At 41.0% G+C, this 23,440-nt stretch overlaps 1 protein-coding gene across 1 annotated transcript in view; it reads left to right on the top strand.

Annotated features, from left to right (window-relative positions):
• Positions 1 to 4,651: 4,651 nt before the first annotated feature.
• col7a1l (collagen type VII alpha 1-like) overlaps positions 4,652 to 23,440 on the top strand; it is a 34,920-nt gene continuing 16,131 nt past the window's right edge. Inside the window, exons 1-8 of the mRNA XM_048609988.1 lie at positions 4,652 to 4,720; positions 6,599 to 6,728; positions 7,483 to 7,599; positions 9,910 to 10,065; positions 12,326 to 12,442; positions 15,490 to 15,636; positions 17,348 to 17,467; positions 18,575 to 18,733. Of these exons, the coding sequence (XP_048465945.1) occupies positions 4,652 to 4,720; positions 6,599 to 6,728; positions 7,483 to 7,599; positions 9,910 to 10,065; positions 12,326 to 12,442; positions 15,490 to 15,636; positions 17,348 to 17,467; positions 18,575 to 18,733 (1,015 nt within the window). The remainder of the gene's footprint in view (positions 4,721 to 6,598; positions 6,729 to 7,482; positions 7,600 to 9,909; positions 10,066 to 12,325; positions 12,443 to 15,489; positions 15,637 to 17,347; positions 17,468 to 18,574; positions 18,734 to 23,440) is intronic.

Here is a 23,440-nt window from a genome sequence, read left to right as displayed (position 1 = left end):
ATGTACTTCCGGTCCCAAATTCTGGTTTTAACTGTAAGTAGTTTCATCTTGCCCTGTTTCAATCTTCATCAACCTTCTAGCGGAGGTCATCGATTAGAATGTGAAATTACTCATGATTTGTCCTACAGTACATCCTTCATTATTCTGTGTCATGAGTGGATTGGGAAGTTACAGTGGAAGGAATTGTGCAGCAGTTATTCTTTTATTCAGTGACACTTTGTGTTCAAGCCCCAACCTGCTGGGGCACCTAACTGCCTTTTTAATGTAAAAATGTAAAAATTCAGGCAGTACATGAGTCAGTGAGCTGGATTACCCTAAATCTCTGTTCTAGTCAAGCGCAAACTGATGGGTTTAAGTGTCCTTTGTAGGCTGTAGGCTTTTTGGGGAATATGAGTCTAGGGAACACACTCAGTCCAGTTTCTAAAAGGTAGGAATTGACAAACTCACTGAGGGAGGCCCCAGATGGCTGTCATTGGTACAAAAGACTTATTCTTGCATGTTAGATGAGGCAGTTTATTGGGCTAGTGCATGGGGTGCTTTACTCTGCACTCACCATGCTGTGCCTGACTGACCCAGAATGCTGGTGCTGGGTGCTTCAAACACAAACTGTTCCATTCCCCATGGAGGTCTAAAACATTTGAACTTGATGAAGCTGATAACTTGAACACAAAATACAACAGATATCAAGGCTTGAATGAATGTGCCTTCGTAACGTGTTTTTCTAAAATCTCTCTTTTAGGAATAAAAAATGCAGACAAAAATGAATTGAAGATCATTGCTTCTGATCCATTTGAAGAGCACTATTTATTTGTGGAGGACTTTCATCTGCTCAGCACCATTTTGGCCAAAGTTTCCAGAAGACTTTGTTTCACAGCGTCAGAGCCTCCGAGACCAGTAAGATCTACACCGTGTAAGTAACTGTGAATGGTGTGGTGGAAATGCTTCTCAAAGCAGAACAGAACAACAATGTGGGTCAACACATTGTATTTACACCTTCAGGAATTGTCCAGCCCTAGGCGGAGGAGATAGATCTCAATCCCCGGCCTTGGCTAGATCTGGATGAAATGAATTTGGATAGTTTCAATCCAGTTCTGAGTGAGTGGAGGTTCATGTCACAAAGCTCTTCCTTCAGGGTTGAGATTAGACCTAGAGATTTGGACTGGTATTTCATTGGTTCTGGAAAAACATATTTAGCATCCACATAATTCAACAAACTGCTTGTATTTAGAAAGCATTGTTAATGTAGCATAGATTTTCCCCAAGGATCTTTCCAGGATCATTAGGACAGGTGATTATATTAAATAAAACTGAAAGAACTGTGTTTTGTTTTGGATCTGAGAGCAGGGAGTGCAAGAAGTTCACGGAACGATAGGTTGGAATGGGTAAGGGGGGTGGGGGGCGGAGAAGTTGAGGCAACCAATGTCACGTCAACAGTTCTCAAGGAACAGATCAAGTGCAGGTAAAAGGCCAGAGGGAGTGGTCCAGATGGACGGAGAGTGTTGAGGTGAGCAGAGGGGTCTGTGGGATGAGAAAAGGACTCTTGTCCAAAGAAATGGGCGTGGTGATGAAGGCGCCGGAAGAAGAGTTCAATATCATGTTGTATCCAAAATTTATTAAGGTGGGGATGCAGAGGGATAAAACTAAGACCTTTGCTGAGTATAGAATGTTCAGCATTGGAGAGCAGAAGGTCAGGAGAGATAGTTAATACATGGCAGGAGGTGGGGTTGGGAGATGGATGGAGTCAGAGGGAAGGGGAAGGGAGGAAGGTTCTGGAGGTCCATAGATATTTCTAGGTTGTTGCAGCTTGTGTTCCTTGATGCTGGAAAGGAAAAGAAAACATTTCTTATTAGCATGTCGAATGAGCTGGAGGATCAAGTGGAACTGGGGAGCAATGCTGCCCTGAGCCAGCATGAAATGGTGCTTTTGGAGTGAGAGTTTGAAAGTATGCATATGATGACACATGGAACTGAGTGTGGATCTCAGGGTGCGGCAAGAACAGCTGTCTGTTAAACATGATGGAGATACCTATTATCCTGGCTAGATTCAAAACATGAAGGATGAAACTTGAGTTGGAATCCATGTGGGGTGAGTCTGAGCCAGAGGCAGTGTCTGAGGAATTTGATGTGGCTGTGGAAACAGGTTTTAGCAAATACCTTGTCAAACACCAGGAGCGATAGTGAAATTAATGTCAGTGAACAAGAAAAAAGATTGGAATGGAAATCCAGTCGGAGACAGGAGCAGGACTTCTTCAAGGTGGGCATGCGTGGAAAAGATGTGGTAGTGAGTTAAATACCAAATAAAAACCGAAAGAACTGTGGATCCTGAAAAACAGAAATTGTTGGATATGCTCAGCAGATCTGGCAGTATCTTTGGAGATAAATCAGAGTTAATGTTTCAGGTCCAGTGACCATTCCTCAGAACTGATTATATTGAAGGACTGGCTTAAAGGAAGAGTGAGAAATAGAGGAACAGAGACGAATAGACACAGAGATATATGATCTAGACAGCTGAAGGCATGTCTGCTAATGGTGGTGCAATGGAAATGTGCAAGAGGCTGAAATTAGAAGAGCACAGATACTGTTGAGGATTGGAGAACCAGAGAAGATTACAGAGATATGGAAATGTAGATAATGGAAGGATTTGAACTAGGGCCAGAATTTCATGATCCCCATCCACCTACCATTGCACTTCATGCCACCTATGATCCTCTCTCCAACCTCATGATCCTTTATAGCCTGGACTACAACTTAATGGCAACTTACACCAACCCACGTCCATCACCTGCTACCTTTGGTCTTCACATATACCATTCAAAATCATCTAGTAACCACTATAGACAGACTTGGGAACCCATGTTAAGATTAAACAAAGCTTCTAAGTGTCAATTGATCAATTCACTATTTTAAAAAAGTATTCTAATTGGTAAAACAAAACATGATATCTTACTTCCTTTGATCACTTATAAGAACAAACTTTGAAATTCACAGTCCCATTTCAAAAAGTTTATTAATTGTAAACTGACAAGCAGTCCATTGTGATAATGAAAGGTTTTGGAATCAGTCATATAGCACTATTCCTGTAATGATTGCATTTAGGCTTATGTCAGCAGACTGAGCAAAATAACAGCATTGATTTTAACATTGCAAACAGTTTTTTTTCCAAGTATTTAAAGGGCAAGAGTTTTAGAGAATGTGACAGCTTGATAGCTCCTTTTGACAGCTTTCCTTGATAGCTCCAATGAGCCGAATAATTCCAATTAGTTTAACCACTTCTTATGTACATTTATGGCTACTTTTAATAATCCTGCTCTTACTGCACCCAAAAGACACATAACCTTGCCAAATGGATACCGTACCTCTCCATCTCTGGTAAGTTTGGATCTTCTTGTACCAGATCTAAAGAGCACAAGCCTGTTTTGGACATCTCACCAGCAATAATTAGATCTGATTGAGGCATCTACACATTATGAGGGGCAGTTGCCTCTATGAACCATGATTGTGCAAATTAGATCTTGCTCCAGTTCCGCTCTGCAAAAAATAGTACGGTTTGGGAGTAAGAATTCTGGATTCTGGCCTCAAGTGCCATTGTTACCACAACAGAGAGTCCTTTCTACCTATTCAAAAATGCAGTCCATGGATTAAAAAAATTAAATCATGATGTTCCTGGACTGGGGACCATTTATGCTCCAGGAAGCCAATTGGTGAAGGATGAAACTGAAGCTAATCTTTACTCAGTCTTCCAGTTATCTACTGAGTGATACATTGCAAGCACATACCTTCCTAACTCAACAGCACTGCAGTTTCAGTAACTGTCTCTTTATATGTTTGAAACTTCAATTCATGGCCATCACCTGTACTCAATAAAGGACTATCCATATATAAATTATCTTAGCAAAAACAGGTGATGGGCCTTAGAGCTGGTTGGTGTAAGCAGCTGAGTTTTGCATGAGTTCAAGTTTATGTAGAGTAGGACATGGGAGTCCTGCCAGAAGTGAATAGTCATGTTTTGAGGGAACAAAGGAACTGATTAGTGTTTCAGCCAGAGATGAGCTAAGTAGGACATTGACAGGCAACATAACAGAGGTGGAAAAGGTGGTCTCGGTGATGAAGAGATTTTGGCAGGCAGAAAGGTGCACAAGGCTCCTATGAGATGTTCTACCATACGTGAGGGATGTAGGCTGGGTCAGGAATTAAATGTCTTTTCTGAAGCCTTTAACTCTCCATCCTGTATTTTATGTCCTGTAATGGGTTGCCTTCCTTGGCACAGAATCTCCCAGTTGTCAGCAGCTGAAGAACAATTATATTTTGCAAAATGTTGGATCGTCTCTGTAATTATCCTTATAAACTGCAATCCGCTTGCTAATCAGACATTCATCCAGACCTTCTTAAAGGTGTTAATCAGAGTGCAAGGAACTGAAAGGAAATTTGAAATAAATATCACCTCTCGAGGGGACTCATAAGTAAATAGAATAGAGACAGAACAGCATTATGGTAATAAATGCTCTCACTGCCTTGCAATAGATAAATCTAATCCTCGCTGTCCCTTATTCTCACCAGTGGCAGAAAAAATCATTGGCCCCCGGGACTTGGTGATTAGTGAATTGAGTTATAGCTCAATGAGATTGTCCTGGACTCCAGCTACAGGAGGCGTGATGAGCTACAGAGTTGTCATCAACCCATATTCGTCTTCTGGAAGACTGATACCAGGAGAAGAGAGGCAGGTAAGTGATGCTGGGCCATCCAGCCTTTATATTTCACAGTTACTGTGTACGAAGGGAGGGATCCTGCAGAAAGGAGCCTTAAAGCGGCTGGATCTAAGAGGTGATTCTACGTGGGAAATAGTAAAGGCAGCAAGTGTTCAGTCAGGTGTCTTTTCTTTCTTAAATTGTAACCCATAAGATCATAAGGCAAAGGAGCAGAAATAGACCATTCAGCCCAGTGAGGCTGTTCCACTATTCAGTGAAATCATGTCTGGCCTGATAATCCTCAACTCTACTTTCCTACCTTTTGCCCGCAACTCTTATCTATAATTGGCTGATCATAGGACAAGAAGCTTTTGATAAGGGGTGTAAAAACAATCAATTCCTCATTCCTAGTCACTCAACAGGCCATCTTAATTTAATGCCATATCATCTTACCCAGTGCCATCCCACAGACAGAATTTAATGCCATCCCGAGCAAGTCCTTGATCTAAACAGGAGGGGAAGAGAGGAGTTGCTCCCCACTGAGAGCCAACCCCACCTCTTCTGTGAAACCACTCTCTCGCATGGCCCTGAGTCTGCTATCTCCCTCCTATCATCACTAGCCTGTGAATTGTGTCCCTTAGTGATTCTGGGCCACAGATGGGTGTTTTACTGGCAGCAGCCATGATCTCCTTGTGGCATAGCCTAGCAATGATGAGCTGCACGCCTCTGATTGACCAACAGCTTTCAGTGGATGGTGTTCCCACCCTCAGAATCCTTTGAACGGTTTACTGCTGCCCAGTCAAGTGTGGGATTAACACTTAATGATGGACCTTCCTGAAAAAGTTGATGTGCTGCTCTCACAGGCTCTCCAATTGGTGATCAAGCCTTCCTTTCCCATCATTAAGTTCTCCCCTCACACCATACCACTCTAATTTCACAAACAGCAGAGCATTTTGGGTAAAATTAATCAGAGTGTGACAGAAAGGCAGAGCATTTAAAGTAATGGTACATCAGTACGTAAGGTCAAATTATGAAGAAAATGGTACATTGTTAAAATTAAAAGCTCTTTATCTGAATGCATGAAGTATTTGCAAAAAGGTCAGGTGAATTGCTGGAGATAAATGAGTTTGTTCCAAGCATTATGGACATGTGATTGCACGATGACCAAGATGGGGAAATAACTCTCGAGTGCTTGATGTGTCAAAAACACAAACAAAATGGTAAAGGATGAGATGGGGTCAGCCCTGACAATAAATGACTTAAAGACCATAATGAGAAATAATAATGGCGAGGAAGACAAGGCAGTTTCAAGATAAACTGTTTTGAAATGGGAAAAGGAGAAATGTCTTCACTCAGAGAGTTGTAATTCTTTGGAATTCTGTATTCAGAGAACTGTGAACGTTCAGTCACTGTGTGTATTCCAGTTTGAAATGGGTAGAGTTTTGAGTATAAGGAATATGGAGTTGAAGCAGGAGAGTGAGATATAGGATCAACCATGATGTTATGAAATGGGGGTTTAAGGATTAAGGGGCCCTGTGACCTACTCCTTCTCCTATTTTTATGTACTTACATTATGTATTCTCAAACTGAACTATCCTAATCTCATATCAGGTCATTACTGAAGTTTTCCATCCTCAGTGGTATCACAGTCTGTTGAAATTACAACTCTCTAAAACATCTATTTGTTCTTTCTTTGAGATTCCTATAATATTCATCAAATCTGCTGAATTTAAAAGTTTGGCGTCAACTCCAGCTGTTCTTCCTGATGTACTGTAATTCCTATCTTAGTCCTTTTGACCTTACAGCTGTGAACATTTAGCCTGCTATCTAAATTCCGAAACCTTTTATTTTGTTAAAACCAATGTTCTACATATGAAATATCTATGGAGCTTACTTCTTGTTTTTTCATGACAGATTGTTATCGATGGCAATGAGCATACAATACTTGTGACAAACCTAAAACCCAGCATGGAGTACTCTTTCACCGTGGTTGCTGTGTATGCTGACATGATTGGAGATCTCGCAACTGTCAATGGAAAAACAAGTAAGAAAATATACCTAAAATAATGAAAGGAGTAGATAGTTTAACAGGAGACCATCTTGTCAGTTGTGTCTTAGTTATTAGCACTGTTGCCTCTGAACCACGAGGTTCTGGGTTAAAGTCCCATTCCAGAGTTTGAGCACAAAGATCAAGGCTGACCACTCCCAGTGCAAGACAGAGGGACTACTGAGGTAGCAGGAACTGCAGATGCTGGAGAATCTGAGATAACAAGGTGTAGAGCTGGATGAACACAGCAGGCCAAGCAGACCCTGAAGAAGGGTCTAGGCCCGAAACGTCAGCCTTCCTGCTCCTCTGATGCTGCTTGGCCTGCTGTGTTCATCCAGCTCTACACCTTGTTATCTGGGAGCACTGAGGTGCTGACTTTCAGATCTGGTGTTAAACTAAGTCTGCAACTGGCTGCCTGGGTGAATGTCAATGATCCCAGAACATTCATCCCAGGCTGTAAAGTGAATTGCAACATCTGGTGGTCAAGAAGGCTGCTATATAAACGCAAATCTCTTTTATATTACTTTTAAAATTAGAACCAGGCGATTCAAGAGTGAGATCAAGAAATAACATTGAGTAACAACTGACAGTTGTTAAGGTATGCAAAAAAAATCTAGACAATCACATAAGATATGTAGTGTAACTGGAAACAATTAACTAAAATCATGTAAGGTAACTGTTGACAATTATACTTATTGTCTCTAGATAATTACATGTGATGCTCAATTCTTTTTCTCCTGGTATATTGTAGGTGCCCTGCCTCGTGTGATTAACTTCCGAGTGATTGAGAAAGGATTATTTAGTCTGAAGGTGGCCTGGACTCTTCCTTTAGGACCATTAGTGGGTTACAAGATCTATATACCAAGAAGTAAGATTCAAAAGAGAACTGTATCTCCAATCTGAGGTCAAGAGCTGCATTCTGTAATTGAACAATAAGTAATGGATGGTCAAATTCGTCTTTTAGTTGTAGTTTGAAAAATAAATCCAGACAGTGACGCTCTGCTTAGCAATGGATAATTATCAGAATCCCTTATTAAAAGTCAAACAGTGACAACAAAGACTATTTCCTTCCGTTCAGCCAATCTAACTTACTATTGCTGGTCAAAGCGGTAATATCAAGCAATGTAATCACCATGGACTGTTGAGAAGAATTCAAAAAGTGATTAGAACTGGAAATTCCAACAGAAAAGGCTACTGATTCTTTGTCAACTTTATTGAAAAAATAGGCTGGCTCCTTTCAGTGACATTGTGGTTTTCGGGCATGATCAGTCCAGCAGTCTGTCACAAATAGCCAGCTGTGAAAATGTCAGTCCAGTGCTGCTCCATTGGCTCTTTGGCAAAACTATGCTTCAGTTGATGTTTTAACAGTGTTCCTCTAAAGTGGAAAATCACAAAGGTGTCAGGCTAATTAGTGAGTATCAGTAGACAACTTGATGGTGTGGGTCATCATAGCTGAGCCACATCCTGGTGCTGGCAATACATACACATGTTGCTTGACTGTTCACTTCCTCAGTCCACTATCAGTGAAGCTAATTACAATATCTCCCCCCCTCCACACACACACACACACACACACACACACACACACACACCTCTCCCTTGGGCAAATACAGCATGGTTAGAGATTAAGCTCAAGGGTTTACCTTTAGATTAATGAGTGAGTACCTTTGCATATCACATGAATCTCTGATCAACATCCTGGGGGTTGCCATTGATCACAAACTGAATTATACCAGTCATGGAAATACCGGTGATTATGAGAGCTTGTCAGAGGCTAGGAAATCTTTGACGATTACCTCCCTTCCTGTCTCCCCAAAATCTGAACACTGTCTACACGCACTAATCAGGAGTGTGATGGAATACTTTCCACTTTCCTGGATGAGTGCAGCTCCAAGAATACTTAAGATGCTTGACAGCATCCATGAAAATCCAACTGCTTATTTAGCACCCCATCCACCACTTTCACTATTCACTCCCTTCATCATTGATGTACGGTGGCAGCAGTGTGTACCTTCTTTAAGGTCTACTGTTGTAACTCACCTAGGCCCCCCCTCACAGCATCTTTCAAACCCACAAGATCTACCTTCTAGAAGGACAAGGGCAGGGGATGCATGGGAACACCGCCACTTGCAAGTTCCACTCCAAGCCACAGGCCATTGGTTGGGTTGCTGTTCCTTTACTGTCAGTGTGTCAAAATCCAGGAACTCCCCTTTTGAACAGTATTGTAGGTATTCCTGCACTTTAACAACTGTAACCGTTCAAGAAGGCAGCTCACCACCTAATTCCCTTGGAATTAGGGATTATCAATAAATGCAGGCCCAGCCAGCAATGCCCACATTCCATGATTGAATAAAAAAGGCAAACCTCTACCTTTTTAAAAGAGTTAACTTACAATAATGTTTTAGAAGTATCAGCTCCATCTTGAATAGCTGCTGCTGTTTGTTACAGCCGGCACAGATTTAAAGATATTATTAATCAACATGTTCAGGCATTTATGACACACTTCAGGCAGGACTTGAACCTGGATCTTATTGCCTGGAGCTAAGGACACTAATCACTGCACCACAAGAGCCCATACAAGGCAAAGTCACCACAGTCTTACCAGATCATAGGGCTGCTCTCTCATTAGAGTGAGCTGACTGGTGGTGGTTTAACCTGTGGGTCACCACACCTCACATGCGGGGAGAGGTTGAGAAGGAGAGTCCTTCACTGTAACCTCAGCTGGTGTGGGAATTTAACCCATGTAATCCATCAGGAGGTCAGTTAGTCAACCAACTTAAGTATAGACTATACCAATGTCTGTGATAGAGTTGCAATGCACTTAGTTGTTCTATGGATAAATCTAATAATTGTTCTCAGTTAAAGACTCAGTCTCAGTATTCATGTTACTGGAGTTAACATAATGCCTCCAGAGAATGCATCTTGTACCATATTAGTTTTACAAACTGTGTGTTGAGAGAGCCAAGAGTGAAATAAATTTTCGCGATATTTTCAACAAAGTACAAAACTTCTCAGTAGCAAATGTAATGTGGTCAAGGTGTCAATGAGCTCCTGACAACAAAATGGATTTCAAGTCCCTTCATCAGAGTGACAGTAATCCTTGAAGTGAGGTGAGATGCAAAGTGTAACTGGGGCTCATAACAGCAGCTTCACGGTATTAAAACCATTTTTCGTTCAGTCAACAGACCTGGGCTGGCCTATGAACAGAATATCAAGGGAGATGTCTCCTTTCACCTGATAGACAACCTGGAGGAAGACGAGGTCTACACCATCAGCATCTACGCTGTGTATCCTGAGGGCCCCAGTGATCCTGTGTCCACCACTGGCAGAACATGTAAGGACAATTATAAATATTTAGTGCATAAAGAGCATTGACATTTCAGTGACCTGCCTCCTATGTTAAATGCACCACTATTGTAACTGAACTTATACCTATCTAAAATTAGCCAGCTTCTACACACAATTTGTTAAACAATGTGAACATATCTTTGAAATGACACATTGGAGCTTCATGACTTGCAAACGGCTGGTATTTAGTTTAGGGAGATTTAAATATGAATTCATTTTTTCAGTTAAACAAGGCTGGTTCCCAATCATTTCTATGATTCTAATCTGCAGTACAAAGAATTTACCAGTCAGATAGATTTGGGGTTAATGATGGTGCTGAATTCTTCTACATTAATAAGATATTTGAACTTGGATTATCTTCTTTCTATATCACACTCTAAAATAGTTCTTCAGTTATTGAAACAAAAGCTTCCTGTTTAATACTTTGTGGTCCCTAAATGAGTTGATCAACTTCTCACCGTTTCTATTGACACTACCATTTCCACTAATCAAAGGTGGTGAGCTCCAAATACATTCCACGCACATTGAATTCAATATTGGGTCATTTCTATTCCTATAAAATACAACCATTTCCCAGTCAAATATTTATCCAGATATCTTTCTGATGGAATTTATCAGTGCAGCATAAATTCTATTGTTGGCAATTTGTTGCACTGATCTGGAGGATTTTGTGTAATCTTCCTTGATGATAAAGACAAATGAGGAGCTGACACTGAGCTCATCTCATTCAACCTTCTGCAGAAATTTTAGACTGACTTAGAGATTGATCCTGCACAACCCACTCCTCACCAGCCCAAAAGCAGAGCTGCAAAACCTCAAAATTATAATATGAAATATGATTTCATACAAATACCTCTGTTCATTTATTACTTGTGCCATCGTTTCAGCCCAAAGTCTCTATTTTTAGATCTGCCCTGCCAGAACTCTCCATCTACCCATGGTTGAAGGACAAGTTACCTGGATAAAAAGAAAAAAATGTGCACTGATTGACTTGAAGTGTTTTACTGCTAATGAAATACTATTGAAGTCACTTCGGGGTGGCACGGTGGCTCAGTGGTTACCACTGCTGCCTCACAGCACCAGGGACTCGGGTTCGATTCCAGCCTCGGGCGACTGTCTGTGTGGAGTTTGCACATTCTCCCCGTGTCTTCGTGAGTTTCCTCTAGGTGCTCCAGTTTCCTCCCACAGTTCAAAGATGTGCAGGGTGGGTGGATTGGCTGTGCTAAATTGCCCATAGTGTCTATGGATGTTTGGATTAGACATGGGGAAATGCAGGGATAGGGGAATGGGTCAGGGTGGGATGCTCTTCAGAGAGGCAGTGTGGACTTGTTGGGCCAAATGGCCTGTTTCCACACTGTAGGGATTCTATGGTCATAACATAGCAAAACTGGCAACCAAGTTACTCATTACAAAAAGCACCATCATAATTAATGACCAGGTAATCTGTTTTAATAATGTTGATCAGGCACGAGGGAGAATCCCATGCATTTTGAACGGTGCTATGGAAAATTTATGCCCAAATGAAAGGGTAATGTCTCATTCAAAATACAGCACCACCGACGTATAGTATTCCTTCAGCATTGCTTTGAAGTGTGAACATAAATTGTGTGCTCAAGCCTCTGGATTGGTGTTTGCATCTACAACCTTCAGACTCAAAAAAATGAGTTATTGCTAACGTCATTTGAAAGTGCTGTAGTGCTAAAAGGACTTTGTTGCATAATCATGAATGCACTCTCCATTTTTCATTTTCAGCAACAGTCGAGTAAAACATTAATTATCAGTAACTGGGAGTAGATGGCACATAGACATCATTCTAAGGAAAGATAGCTTACATAGAATCCGTACAGTGTAGAAGTAGACCATTCTGCCCATCAAATCCATACTGCCTCTCTGTATAGCATCCCAACCCTCCAACCCTATCCCTGTAACCCTACATTTCCCACTGCTGATCCACTTAACCCTGGACACTATGGGGCAATTTAGCATGGCCAATCCACCTAAGCTGCACATCTTTGGACTATGGGAGGAAACCAGAGCGCCTGGAAGAAACTCATGTGGACACAGGGAGAATGTGCAAACTCCACACAGACAGTTGCCCGAGGCTGGAATTAAACTCCATTTCTCTAGCGCTGTGAGACAGCAGTGCTGACCACTGAGTCACCGTGCTGCCCCACTACAGAGAATAGTTTGTGTGTTTGTATTAGGGTAGGAGTTTATATTTTAAAAATACCTTTATTTTCAAATAGTGAAACTCACGGCAGTGAAGAAACTACTTTTGGAAAATATTACGACAGATACCATACAGGCAAGGTGGCTACCGGTTAAAGGCGCATCTGGCTACAGACTTACATGGGGATCATCTGGTACTGTTCCTTTAAATGTATATCCCAGGTTGTAAAGTATATTGCATTATTTTATATGTTTGAGACTGTAACTCCCATACGAAAATGAACGAAAGTCCCCTAAGATCCCAGGTCCAGTGTTTTGTGAATGGTCAATTAGCTGACATCAACAGGATAACAATTCTTGAGTTAAACAAAAACCAAGAGGACTGCAGATGCTGGAAATCAGAAACAAAATCAGAAATTGCTGAAAACTGCAGCAAGTCTGGCAGCATCTGTGGAGAGAAAGCAGAGTTAACGTTTTGGGTTCAATGAGCCTTTTTCAGAACGTAAAGATGCCTTCTTTGCTGACCATTCTTCAGTGACCCGACTCCAGACCCTTCTGAAGTCCCACAGATGCTGCCAGACTTGCTGACTTTTTCCAGCAATTTTTGAGTTCAACTGCCTCATTGTACCTATATAAAAAATTGAATAAATATTCTTTGACATTTGATTTGTAAACACCATGTTTCATTCTGTGATGGAGATTGCCATGCAGGATTTCCTTATCTCCTTGCCTTCAAGCCAATCCAGGATCTACATTAGCATTCCAAACCTTTTCAGTAACATAGCACTCTTCAAAGAGACAAACAACTCCATGGTACACCCATTATGAATCGATCATCCATAAATGTCACATTTACTTGCATTTACTATGGTACTGATTTTATCAGAGAGACTTGCAACATAGTGCATACAATGAGCTAAAGAAGGATAAAATACATTAATGTTTCATAACCACCTGAACAAAATACACACTTCTTGACTGCAAGTATTGACACATTTTCAAAATCTGCTCACCTCAATTATTTCTAATTATTCATGACCCTTCATCTGTTCCACTGCATTCAGTTCAGGGTCTGAATTTCACAGATGATATTTCATATTTGTGACAATATTTTTGAAAGTATAATTTTTATTTCATAATTGAACGGATACATAATTGAAATTCAATGGATCAGAGCACAATATAAACTTTGTACATCATCGTTCAAAATTTCACAGCACACTTGGGACAGTTTTCACAGCACACCTGTGTTTTTCATGACACCCACGATGAAACCCACTGCTCTACAGTGCTGGGAAAGAACTCTATTCCTCCTACTAATGGGTTAGTTCAATTTGTTACAACTAAGGAAGCAATTTGAGATAGACCAGTGAGCTGTTTCAAGAAAGGTTCTGTTCATTAACTTAATTAGTGGATGATGAGTGTGGTGTGTTCTGAAGTGGTTCTGAGAGCTGCAGTCTCAGATTTATAGAACCTTAAGCCATTGTCAGCAAATAATCTCTTGGCTGGAAGTTGCACCTTGTGGGAAAGTGAGAGTAACAAATATAGGCAACTTTGATTTTTGTGCAATAATATAAAACTGGTGATTTATTTTATTCATTCATGGATGCAGACATTGCTGGCTAGGCATGCATTTGTTGTCCATCCTTAATTGCCCAGAGGGTGGTTAAGGGTCATCCACATTGCTGTGGCTCTGTCACATACAGGCCGGAACAGGCAAGTATGGCAGTTTCCTACCCTAAAGGACATGAATGAACCAGAGGGTTTTTCAGACAATCAACAACAGTTTCATGGTCATCATTAGACCCTTAATTCCAGATTGTTATTGAATTCAAATTCCAGCATCTGCCATGGCAGAATGCAAACCCTGAACTCCAGAAGATTACCTGAATCTCAGAATTAATAGTCTAATCATAATACCACTCGGCCATTGCTAATTGCAAATTGGTAGCTCATTTGATGCCTCTCGCTATTTGTATTTAATTGAAGTGATTCCATTCCTAGTAATCTATCTGTGTCACTTGATATTACCATATTGTGCCATAACACAGGATTTATATATTTCTTGACTTATTCAGATTCTTAAGCAGACTCCGTTAAAGTTAGGGAATTAAAGCCCTCCATTATTCTAGTATTAGTTTGCACTGACTACTCTTGTATATTCAAAGATTAGCCTATCTGAGGAATATGGCTCCAATCCAACATGGTCAAGTATTCAATTTCACATGCCTTCACGAACATAACAAGGGGTAGAGGATGCTTAAGAGATCCTGTATCTCTGTTAGGTAAACTGGTTGAGTCATCACACTCCAGCATCTAGATAAGGAATTATATGGTTACCGAGTAACAAACATACAATGGAGGCAGATGGCATTGAAGACTGCCAAGACAGTCAGAATTTTGTAGACACATGTGGCCCTAAGGTGACCTATGCATAGAAAAAGAGAGCTAATACATTCCAAGTGAACAGTTACAGCCATAAAAGAGAAATGGAGGTCAAGAACTTCAAAACTGAAGAAGAGTCACTGGGCTCAAAATGTTAGCTCTGTTTTCTCTCCATTGATGCTGCCAGACCTGCTGAGTTTCTCCAGCAATTTCTGGTTTGTTTCAGATTTCCAGTATTTACAGTTCTGTTCTATTTTTAAAAACTGATCGTCTTTGGTGTCATCTTGGTGAGATAATTAACCATTAGGATATAAGGCCAGAGATGTATACATCCAGAACAAAACAGTCAATAAGTACAGAAAATACGCTCAAATGTTAGAATTCTCAAAACTATTACAAGCCCTCGATGTTGAAAGTGGGCCAAGTGGACAATCTGATTACCTTGAGTCCATAGGGAAACAAAGATCCATTAAATTGTATAATTTTAATGTATTTCTATAAAACATTAAAAAAAGTATCAAACCATTAGGGTCCAAGCATGGAGATTATTTTTGAACGGAACCCACCTGACTGATGCTTTTAATTAATTTAGTCTGTAGGAACATTCTACAATTACTTTAGAAAGCGTGGTTTCTCAAATCTTTCTCTCAACAATGGAAGATTAATAGCTTAGCAGTGAAGGAACAAAATAAAGTAATGGTTTGGTAACAAAGTTCATGGATTGTTTCAGAGATGTACTTTGTTGATACAATAATGTTTAGTAGGGGAGTGAAAGAAACAAGTTCCAGTGGTTCTTCAAGTCTACTGACTATCGAAGAGGAGAATTTTGATAACCATGGTATTTTTTTATCAACAGAGGGAGACCTGCAGAATGTCAATTTAGGTGAAGCCTACCAGTTCTATATGATCCGAGGTCTGCAGGCTGGTACTGAATACACTGTTACTATCAACCCAATATTTGGCAATATAGAAGGTCCAGTGGTCTCTGGGAAGATCATGACTTGTAAGTGTTTTGTTTTGACATCTGTCTGCCCACAAACCAATATTAACTGTGTGCAGTAATTGTGATTACTCGTGATTACTCATGTACTTCCTGGCTTATAGCTGGCAGGCAGTTCCTGCAATGCCATGACTTAAAACTTCTTTTCTTTGTTTTCAAATCCTTTCATGACCTCAGTTCAGCCCTCCTGGTCTCCATAACCTCCCCCAGTTCTATAATTCTCCGAGATATCTGTATTTGTCCAATTCTAGCCTCTTCCACATTCCTAAATTTAATTGCTCCCCCATTCAGGTGTCAATTCCTGAAGCTCCGGATGTTCCCCTAAAACAAAAAAAACCTCTCTCCTTCTCTCTTTAAGAGTGTGCTTAAATCAACCTCCTTTCACCTACCCTAATATTTCCTATGTGGATCACTATCAGGTTTTGGTTGATATTCCTGTGAAGCACATTGGTACATTTTTCTGTGTTAAAGCCCAGAATATAATTACAAGTCATTGGTATTGTTAGACTGGGCAAAGAATCCGAAGCAGAACGTGTCCAAAGTGTGCGTCACTAGCTTGTGCTAGAATTCTTGCAAGATTTTCATGTCAGTGTTTCTTGGAAAAAGATTTATTTCTTGGACTCAGTTGCCAAATGTGCTCCAGTTGACAAGAGACACACCTATCTGGTGAACTGGTATATAGCAATACTGGCACCTTCCCCATAGTTTCCTCATTTCTCTAAGATTGGGGATTCTGTAATATGAAGTGTCCTAGCCAAAAATAAAAAGAAACACCTGCTATAGCTTTTTGGAGTTGTAAATACATTTTTAAGGATGGGTCTTCATCTTGGACGTGAGAGAGTAGAACACGAGCTCAGTCTCTGTTTGCTGCTGAAATACCCAGACGAGATAGATTTCAGATTCTAGATCTACTCCATGCTGTGTTGATCTGTACTGGAGTCCTCACAGGGAAAATGTATGTTCTGCTTCCCACTACCCACTGGGTAAGGCTGGAGAAAAGTGACCTGATCACTGTCCTGCAATACCTGTTGAGAGTTTGTGTGTGCACCAGGTAAAGAATTTGGGATTGATTGTGTTGCTCCCCAAAGTCAAGGTTATGTGATACCTGCTAAGTTTAAACATTTCTAACATTGGCATGGTGCTGGAAGGTACTGATGCCAATGGAATTACACTATGGCTAGGAGTCATGTTTTGAGAGGGAAAGTTTCTGTTATCTTTCTATATGTGACCTCCATTGTTGTCACCCAATTCTTCTGTGTGTTTGACTTCTACACTTCACAATATCTCCTCCAGCCCTTCAATACTCTCTCTGCTCAAATGCTGTAGGTCCTCCAACTTGATCATTTGTGCATCAGTCTGCCTCCTCACCCTGCTCTCCCCTTACCCTACCATTGGTAGCCATACCTCCAGCCATTTAAGAATTGCAATCTTAAATTCAAAGCAGCTTTGAGACCATTCTTAAAATCCACATCATTAACCAAATTATTGGTCACCCACATAATCTAGAATTCTTTTCTATGGCTTGGTGTTCATTTATTTGAGAATTATGCCTCTAGTAAGCACCTAGGGATGTTTTACTGTCCTTGTAAGTCTAAGCTGTTGCAGTTGGTTTCCCAGAAGAGATAGTTACTAATGAACAATAAAGAGCTACACTCATTTACATTATTTTTCAGAAACACCTTGATGGATATTGGCTTATGTATTTTTTTTTCAGTGGCAACAAGTTCTGTCCACATTCTGCGAGCATCGTCCATCACTACGAGCAGTGCTGTCATCATGTGGAATGCTGTCCAAGGTGCTACAGGATATAGATTAGCATGGGGGCCCACACCAGGTACTTGATACACTATTGCAAATTGAGACAAAGGAGAGAGTTACACGTGTTGCAACTGTTGTTGACTTGCTAAGTAAGAATCACATTGTGTGGACGTGAGTCACGTATGGATATTTTTGATTAACCAGCTAAGAGATGTTATTACTTAACTCTGAAACAAATGGGACTCAAACCAGGAGTTACTAGCTCAGAAGTAGGAAGACTACCACTGTGCCACAAGAGTCCTATGAGTCATAGGTAGGCTAAACAAGATGGGGGATTGAAGATTTCATGATAATGGAGGACTTAATGAACTGGTTGGGCTTTTGTCACAGCTTGGCAAGTTTTAAAATAATCTTTTTCTATTGCTGGTCCACAATTTATGAACTAAATTTCACTAGGTGCCATAGTGGGATTTGCTAATTCAGTGCTTTAATCACTACAGTCTCGTGTCCACTTAACCAGTAATATACAAGAGGGCAGAGCAGTGATGCACAGGTTCCATTTTCCCTGAACTAACCTCTCCTTCTCAGTGACATCGCATTGGGAGGATATTTTGTCGGAGACCCCGAAGGACAAAGTTGCACCAACCAGTTCACCAATTCTCCCTAATATTGTAAAAAACAAATTAACTTGTTCATAGTGTATAAAATTATCTTGTTGTACCATGTCCATATTTAAGACCTAGAATTTTTACAGAGATCATTGAGTGATAAAGGAACCTCCACCCTCCACAGCCCCCCAACACCAATGAGGGAAACAACAAAAACAGTTAAAAACAGTCATCAAGAGATCTCCCATTGCCCCCTCCACCTTGTTTAGTAGACATGTGACTTATGACCACACTTTGTAGTTAATGCTTAGTGACCTGCCCGGTAGTTTTAAAAAGTCCACATTATTGTGGGAACAGCTTGTGAGCACAAGGACTACAAAGGTACAAGGAGATGGCCATTACCATTACCTTGTCCAAGCTACTATGGATGGCCAATACATTAAACCTTTCCAAGATTGACTTCATTCTGAGAACAAGTAAAGTAAAAATTCATCTGAGCCCAAAGCATTTCCATTGTATTTCTTTTACAGTTTCTTTTTGGGAATTTCTTTAATGTCACTTTTCCTTGTTTCCAGAGTTCATGGGGAGTGACCGACCCCGTCAAGTAGCTCTGAACAGTAGCACAACATCACATCAACTCAAAAATCTGGTTTCCAATACAGAATATGTCTTATCCTTTTATGTGGTCTTTGGTTCTGTTGTGGGCCCTGGGATGACAGCAACTGTGAAAACAAGTGAGTGGCTTTGTGCAATATTTTCTGACTGCATTAAGATTAACACTGTTATGACCAGACCCCAGGGGTTGGTCCCAGAGTTGTTATCAGTCTAGAAGGGATACCACCACATGGTTATTCTCCAGAATGAGGAGGGAAGAGCTGCCTCCCTTCTTATTCAACTTCTTCCACAAATAGTCACAACAAGGTTAATCCCTTCCCTTGAGGAAACCTTTTCCCAGTTCAGTTTTATTTCTGTTTATTTGGTTGTTAGTTCGTTGAATCTCATGGAGGTTTCTCCCTGTGAGGCCTAGTGATTTTTCTCACTGCATTTTAAGAAACCTGCCACACTAACCGCCCACCCTGCTCCACTGTTTCTTTTTATCCACACGCAGAGCTGTCTAGTGAACATTTTCAGCTGCCACTTCGTGGCTCACTTCAGCACAATGGAACTTTAAACTACAAGCTACCATACTAGTATGCTAGCTCTCCAGAACATTGGCACTTGGGCACACCAAGAGAAGGGTTGCAGTTAGTTATAATCCCTTTTCTTATACATTCCTGGAAGAGTAAAACACAAACATATCTTTCATCCAAAACTACCTTTCTTTCAACTCATCAAGTTGGGAGTCTGGGAACCGCCCGTGAGAGATCACAGGTACATTATTTAAATAGCATCTCTCCTTTTGAAGTGTTGCTGACTAAATCCCTCGATGTTCTTCGGGTGTAATATTCCATGGTTCCTCCTGGGATTCAATGTAATCCACGCAGGGATTTTGAGACAGATGCTGAATTTGGTAGTTCAAAATACCCCTAAGAGATTTGTGTTATGATCTGTTTTCATGATAACATGAAATGGAGAGATAATTTCAAATGTCATGAAAATGTCATTTACTTGAGAAGGGATATACTAGCACTGGAGGGGGTGCAGAGGAGATTCACTCAGTTGATTCCAGAGTTGAGAGGGTTGGATTATGAGGAGAGACTGAGTAGACTGGGATTATACTCATTGGAATTCAGAAGAATGAGGGGAGATCTTATAGAAACATATAAGATTATGAAGGTAATAGATAAGGTGGAGGCAGGGAGGTTGTTTCCACTAGCAGGTGAAACTAGGACTAGAGGGCATTGCCTCAAAATAAAGGGAAGCAGATGTAGGACTGAGGTCAGGAGGAACTTCTTCACCCAAAGGGTTGTGAATCTGTGGAATTCCCTGCCCAGTGAAGCGGTTGAAGCTACCTCACTGAATGTGTTTAAGGCAAGGCTAGATAGATTTTTGAACAGTAAAGGAATTAAGGGTTATGGTGAGTGGGCGGGTAAGTGGAGCTGAGTCTCAGAAGGATCAGCCATGATCTTATTAAATGGCTGGGTAGGCTCGAGGGGCCAGATGGCCTACTCCTGCTCCTAGTTCTTATGTTCTTATGTTCTAAATATTATCCTTTCCGTGGAGACTATAAATGCTAATTCTGAAAATTGAAACAATCTCCAAATGTAGTCATTGACTACTTCAGGTCAGGTAGTAGCTACTATAGTTGCTATTCAGTTGCTGCAGATACTCTGATCTAATGATCTCCCTCAGTTCCTGCCACAAAAACGTTAAGATGAATTACTTATTTCCTACATCAGTCAATGTCCTAGAAACATAAAACAGTTCTGTAGGAGGCTGCTTGACCCATGTGCTGGCTTTTTTGAAGATTACAGTCGGTTCTGCTATAACGTGACAGTTGCGTTCCTGTGCAACATTGCGTTACAGAAAATCACGCTATAGAAATAACAGCGCCTATGGGAAAAACAGGATTAGGGACAGACCACCAATAAACTCACTCAGAATCATTCAAAATTCATTGAAAAGCTTAACAGAAAGGATATCACAGTTTGAATAAACGTTTAATTCATATCTAATAACGAAATAAAAGTAAATTTAACTCCTTACCTTGAAAAAATGTCAAGATGACTTGATGTGGGAGGAGATTTTGAGATTGCTCTGTTGTTAATGCAGGGGCTCAAGGTCGTCGTCATTATCATCATCACCATCTTCAGGTGCAGTTGTGGTTGCAGGGTTAGGGCAAAAAATAGTTAATCCAGAAGTGGATGGCTGTGGCTCAGTGTCTTCTGACTGTTTCTTGGGGGTTGGCTTAAAAAAGACATCCAGTTTTTGCTGCTTTTCCCTTTTTCTTCTTTCACGAAGAAGCTGCTCATAGGATGCCAAATAAGATCTTATTCCACGAACTGCCACCCTGCTGCGTTCTGCAATTTAAGCATTGTCCTGTAAGAGCTGCAACTGCTTCTCAATTTCCCTCAGGATAGAAGACAAAACATGGTGCTGCATCCTGGACTTCATCTTCTTCATCTCCAGCTTCCATTTCCCCCTCAGCGACAAGTTGTTGTAGATCAGCTGTGGAGAGGACTTCACAGTGGGACTCAAGCAGCTCTTCAATATCCTCACTCACCACTTCTTCAAATTAAGCTTGCTTTGCAAGATCAACACAATGTTCTTTGATTCTTGGGAGATCCTCTGACGGATCAAAGGTTTAAAATCTTGAAAAAAATCTAGGAGAAGCTTCCGCCAACCTGCATGCAAGCAGTCCTTACTGACATCACCGCAGGCCTCCATGATAATATCAATTGCATTCTTGATGTTAAAGCTCTCCTAAAATTGAAGAACACTGTCCTTATCCCCCTCAGTGGCTGCACTCAGCCTCTTAAATGTGCACCTTAAATAATAAGCTTTAAAAGCTGCTATTGCACCCTGGTCCATGGGTTGAAGGAGAGAGGTTGTGTTTTGGAGTAGAAATAGCACTTTGATGTTTTCAAAAAGCTCACCAATGGTGAGAGGATGGCTTGGCGTGTTATCCAGGATGAGAATGCATTTGTTTTCCTGCAGTACATTTTCCAAAACATCAACAGTAAGGTCAGAAAAAATTTGCCCCATCATCCAATTTCTTTTTCTTGACCTAAAAAGACACCTAAAGTAGACTTATGGTGACCTTTCAAGGCTCGCAGGTTGGCAGAGTGGTACACCATCACAGGATTAAGGTTTAAGTTTGCACTGGCATTGGCACCAAGCAGGACAGACATATGATCCTTTGTCACGTTAAAGCCTGGAGTGTGTTTCATTCACAGAAATGTAGGTTCTTGATGGCGTTTGCTTCCTATATAAACCTGTCTCAACCAAACTAAAAATTTGATCTAAGTTGTAGCCTTTTTAATTTTTTTACAATGAGAAGAAATGCCATCGCATACTCCCGGACTGCACTGACAGCTTCGCCACATAACTTTACATTATGAAAAGCATTGTGGTTCTTAAAACTAGCAAGCCAGCCGTTGCTAGTACTAAGGCAGGCACATCCACAGGATTTTCAGCTTTTTTTTTTGTTAGATCTTCATGAATTGATAGGGCTTTCTCCTTTATGGTGAGAAAGCTGGTCTCAGATTGCTTTCTCATTTGATCTTCTATTCACACATTTAGAAGCTGTTCCATCTCCTCACGTTCCTTTTGTCCGTGCCCTCACAGATTGCTAGCACTCAGACTTGGTCCAGCAATACAGCTTGCTTTAGTCTTTTCTGCATTGTCTCTAATAGTGCATAAGGTAGACTCCTTTATTCCTGCTATGCCAACTACATCACATGTTCTCTCGTTGCACTCAAAATGCTTTATAACATCTATCTTCTGTTCTAGTGTTATAGCTTTTCTTTTATGTTCACCACCTGCAATTTTATCACCAGAACACTTCTTGCTAACATTCTTGTCATTTGTCCTTTCATTTTTGTGGGTAACATGGTAGAATTTGCAAAAGAAATGAAAATCATGGAGTACTGTATCTCTCACAGAAAGTGCTTCACAACAAACCCCACAAAATGATTACATGATGTCAGCGCAGAGACTCTTTCGGTGCTAACATTGCACATGCTCAGGACAAAGCCTGTGAAATGATCATGTGACGTTGACGCATACCGATGGAATTGTGTTATAGCCAACACAAGTTCATGTTTTAGAAATAGCATTTCCCTATTAGTTAGTTGTGTTCTAGCCAATTCACGTTGCTGGAACACGCGTTATAGCAGAGCAGACTGTATTTTGACTCTGCTGCTGTTTCCTCATGGGCTGGTTTCTTCTAAATGAGATAAGGAAATTTGGAGAATAGTAAGAACTGCCGATGTTGGAGTCTGAAGTAACACAGTGTGGAGCTGGAGGAGCACAGCAGGCCAGGCAGCATCAGAGGAGCAGGAAAGCTGACGTTTCGGGTCAGGACCCTAATTCAGAAATGGGGGAGGGGGAAGAGAGCTGGGAAATAAATAGAGAGGGGGGGGTGTTGGGCTGGGGAAGGTAGGTGGGATGGTGATAGGTGAGTGCAGGTAGGCAGTGGTGGGGAATGCTCAGTGAGGTGGGAGGAACGGATAGAACTGGAGGAGCAGCATCTCATATTCTGCCTTGGGAGCTTACAGCCCAATGGTCTCAATGTGGATTTTATCAATTTCAAAATCTCCACACCCCCAGCCTCATTCCCATGACCAACCCTCCCTCTCATCCCCGCCTCCTTGACCTGACACAACCTGTCCATCTTCTCTCCCGACTATCCGCTCCTCCCACTTCACTGAAATGTCAACTTTCCTGCTCCTCTGATGCTGCCTGGTCTGCTGTGTTCCTCCAGCTCCACATTGTGTTATCTATAAGCAAATTTGGAATTATTTTGTACTGTGGGCCCTTGCTTTTTCTGCTGAGACTAC

This window comes from Rhincodon typus, chromosome 22, assembly GCF_021869965.1.
Source record: "Rhincodon typus isolate 14 chromosome 22, sRhiTyp1.1, whole genome shotgun sequence".
Lineage (NCBI taxonomy): Eukaryota > Metazoa > Chordata > Chondrichthyes > Orectolobiformes > Rhincodontidae > Rhincodon > Rhincodon typus.
The sequence above is the reverse complement of the archived record's forward strand: the minus strand, read 5'-3'. Positions and strand labels throughout refer to the sequence as shown.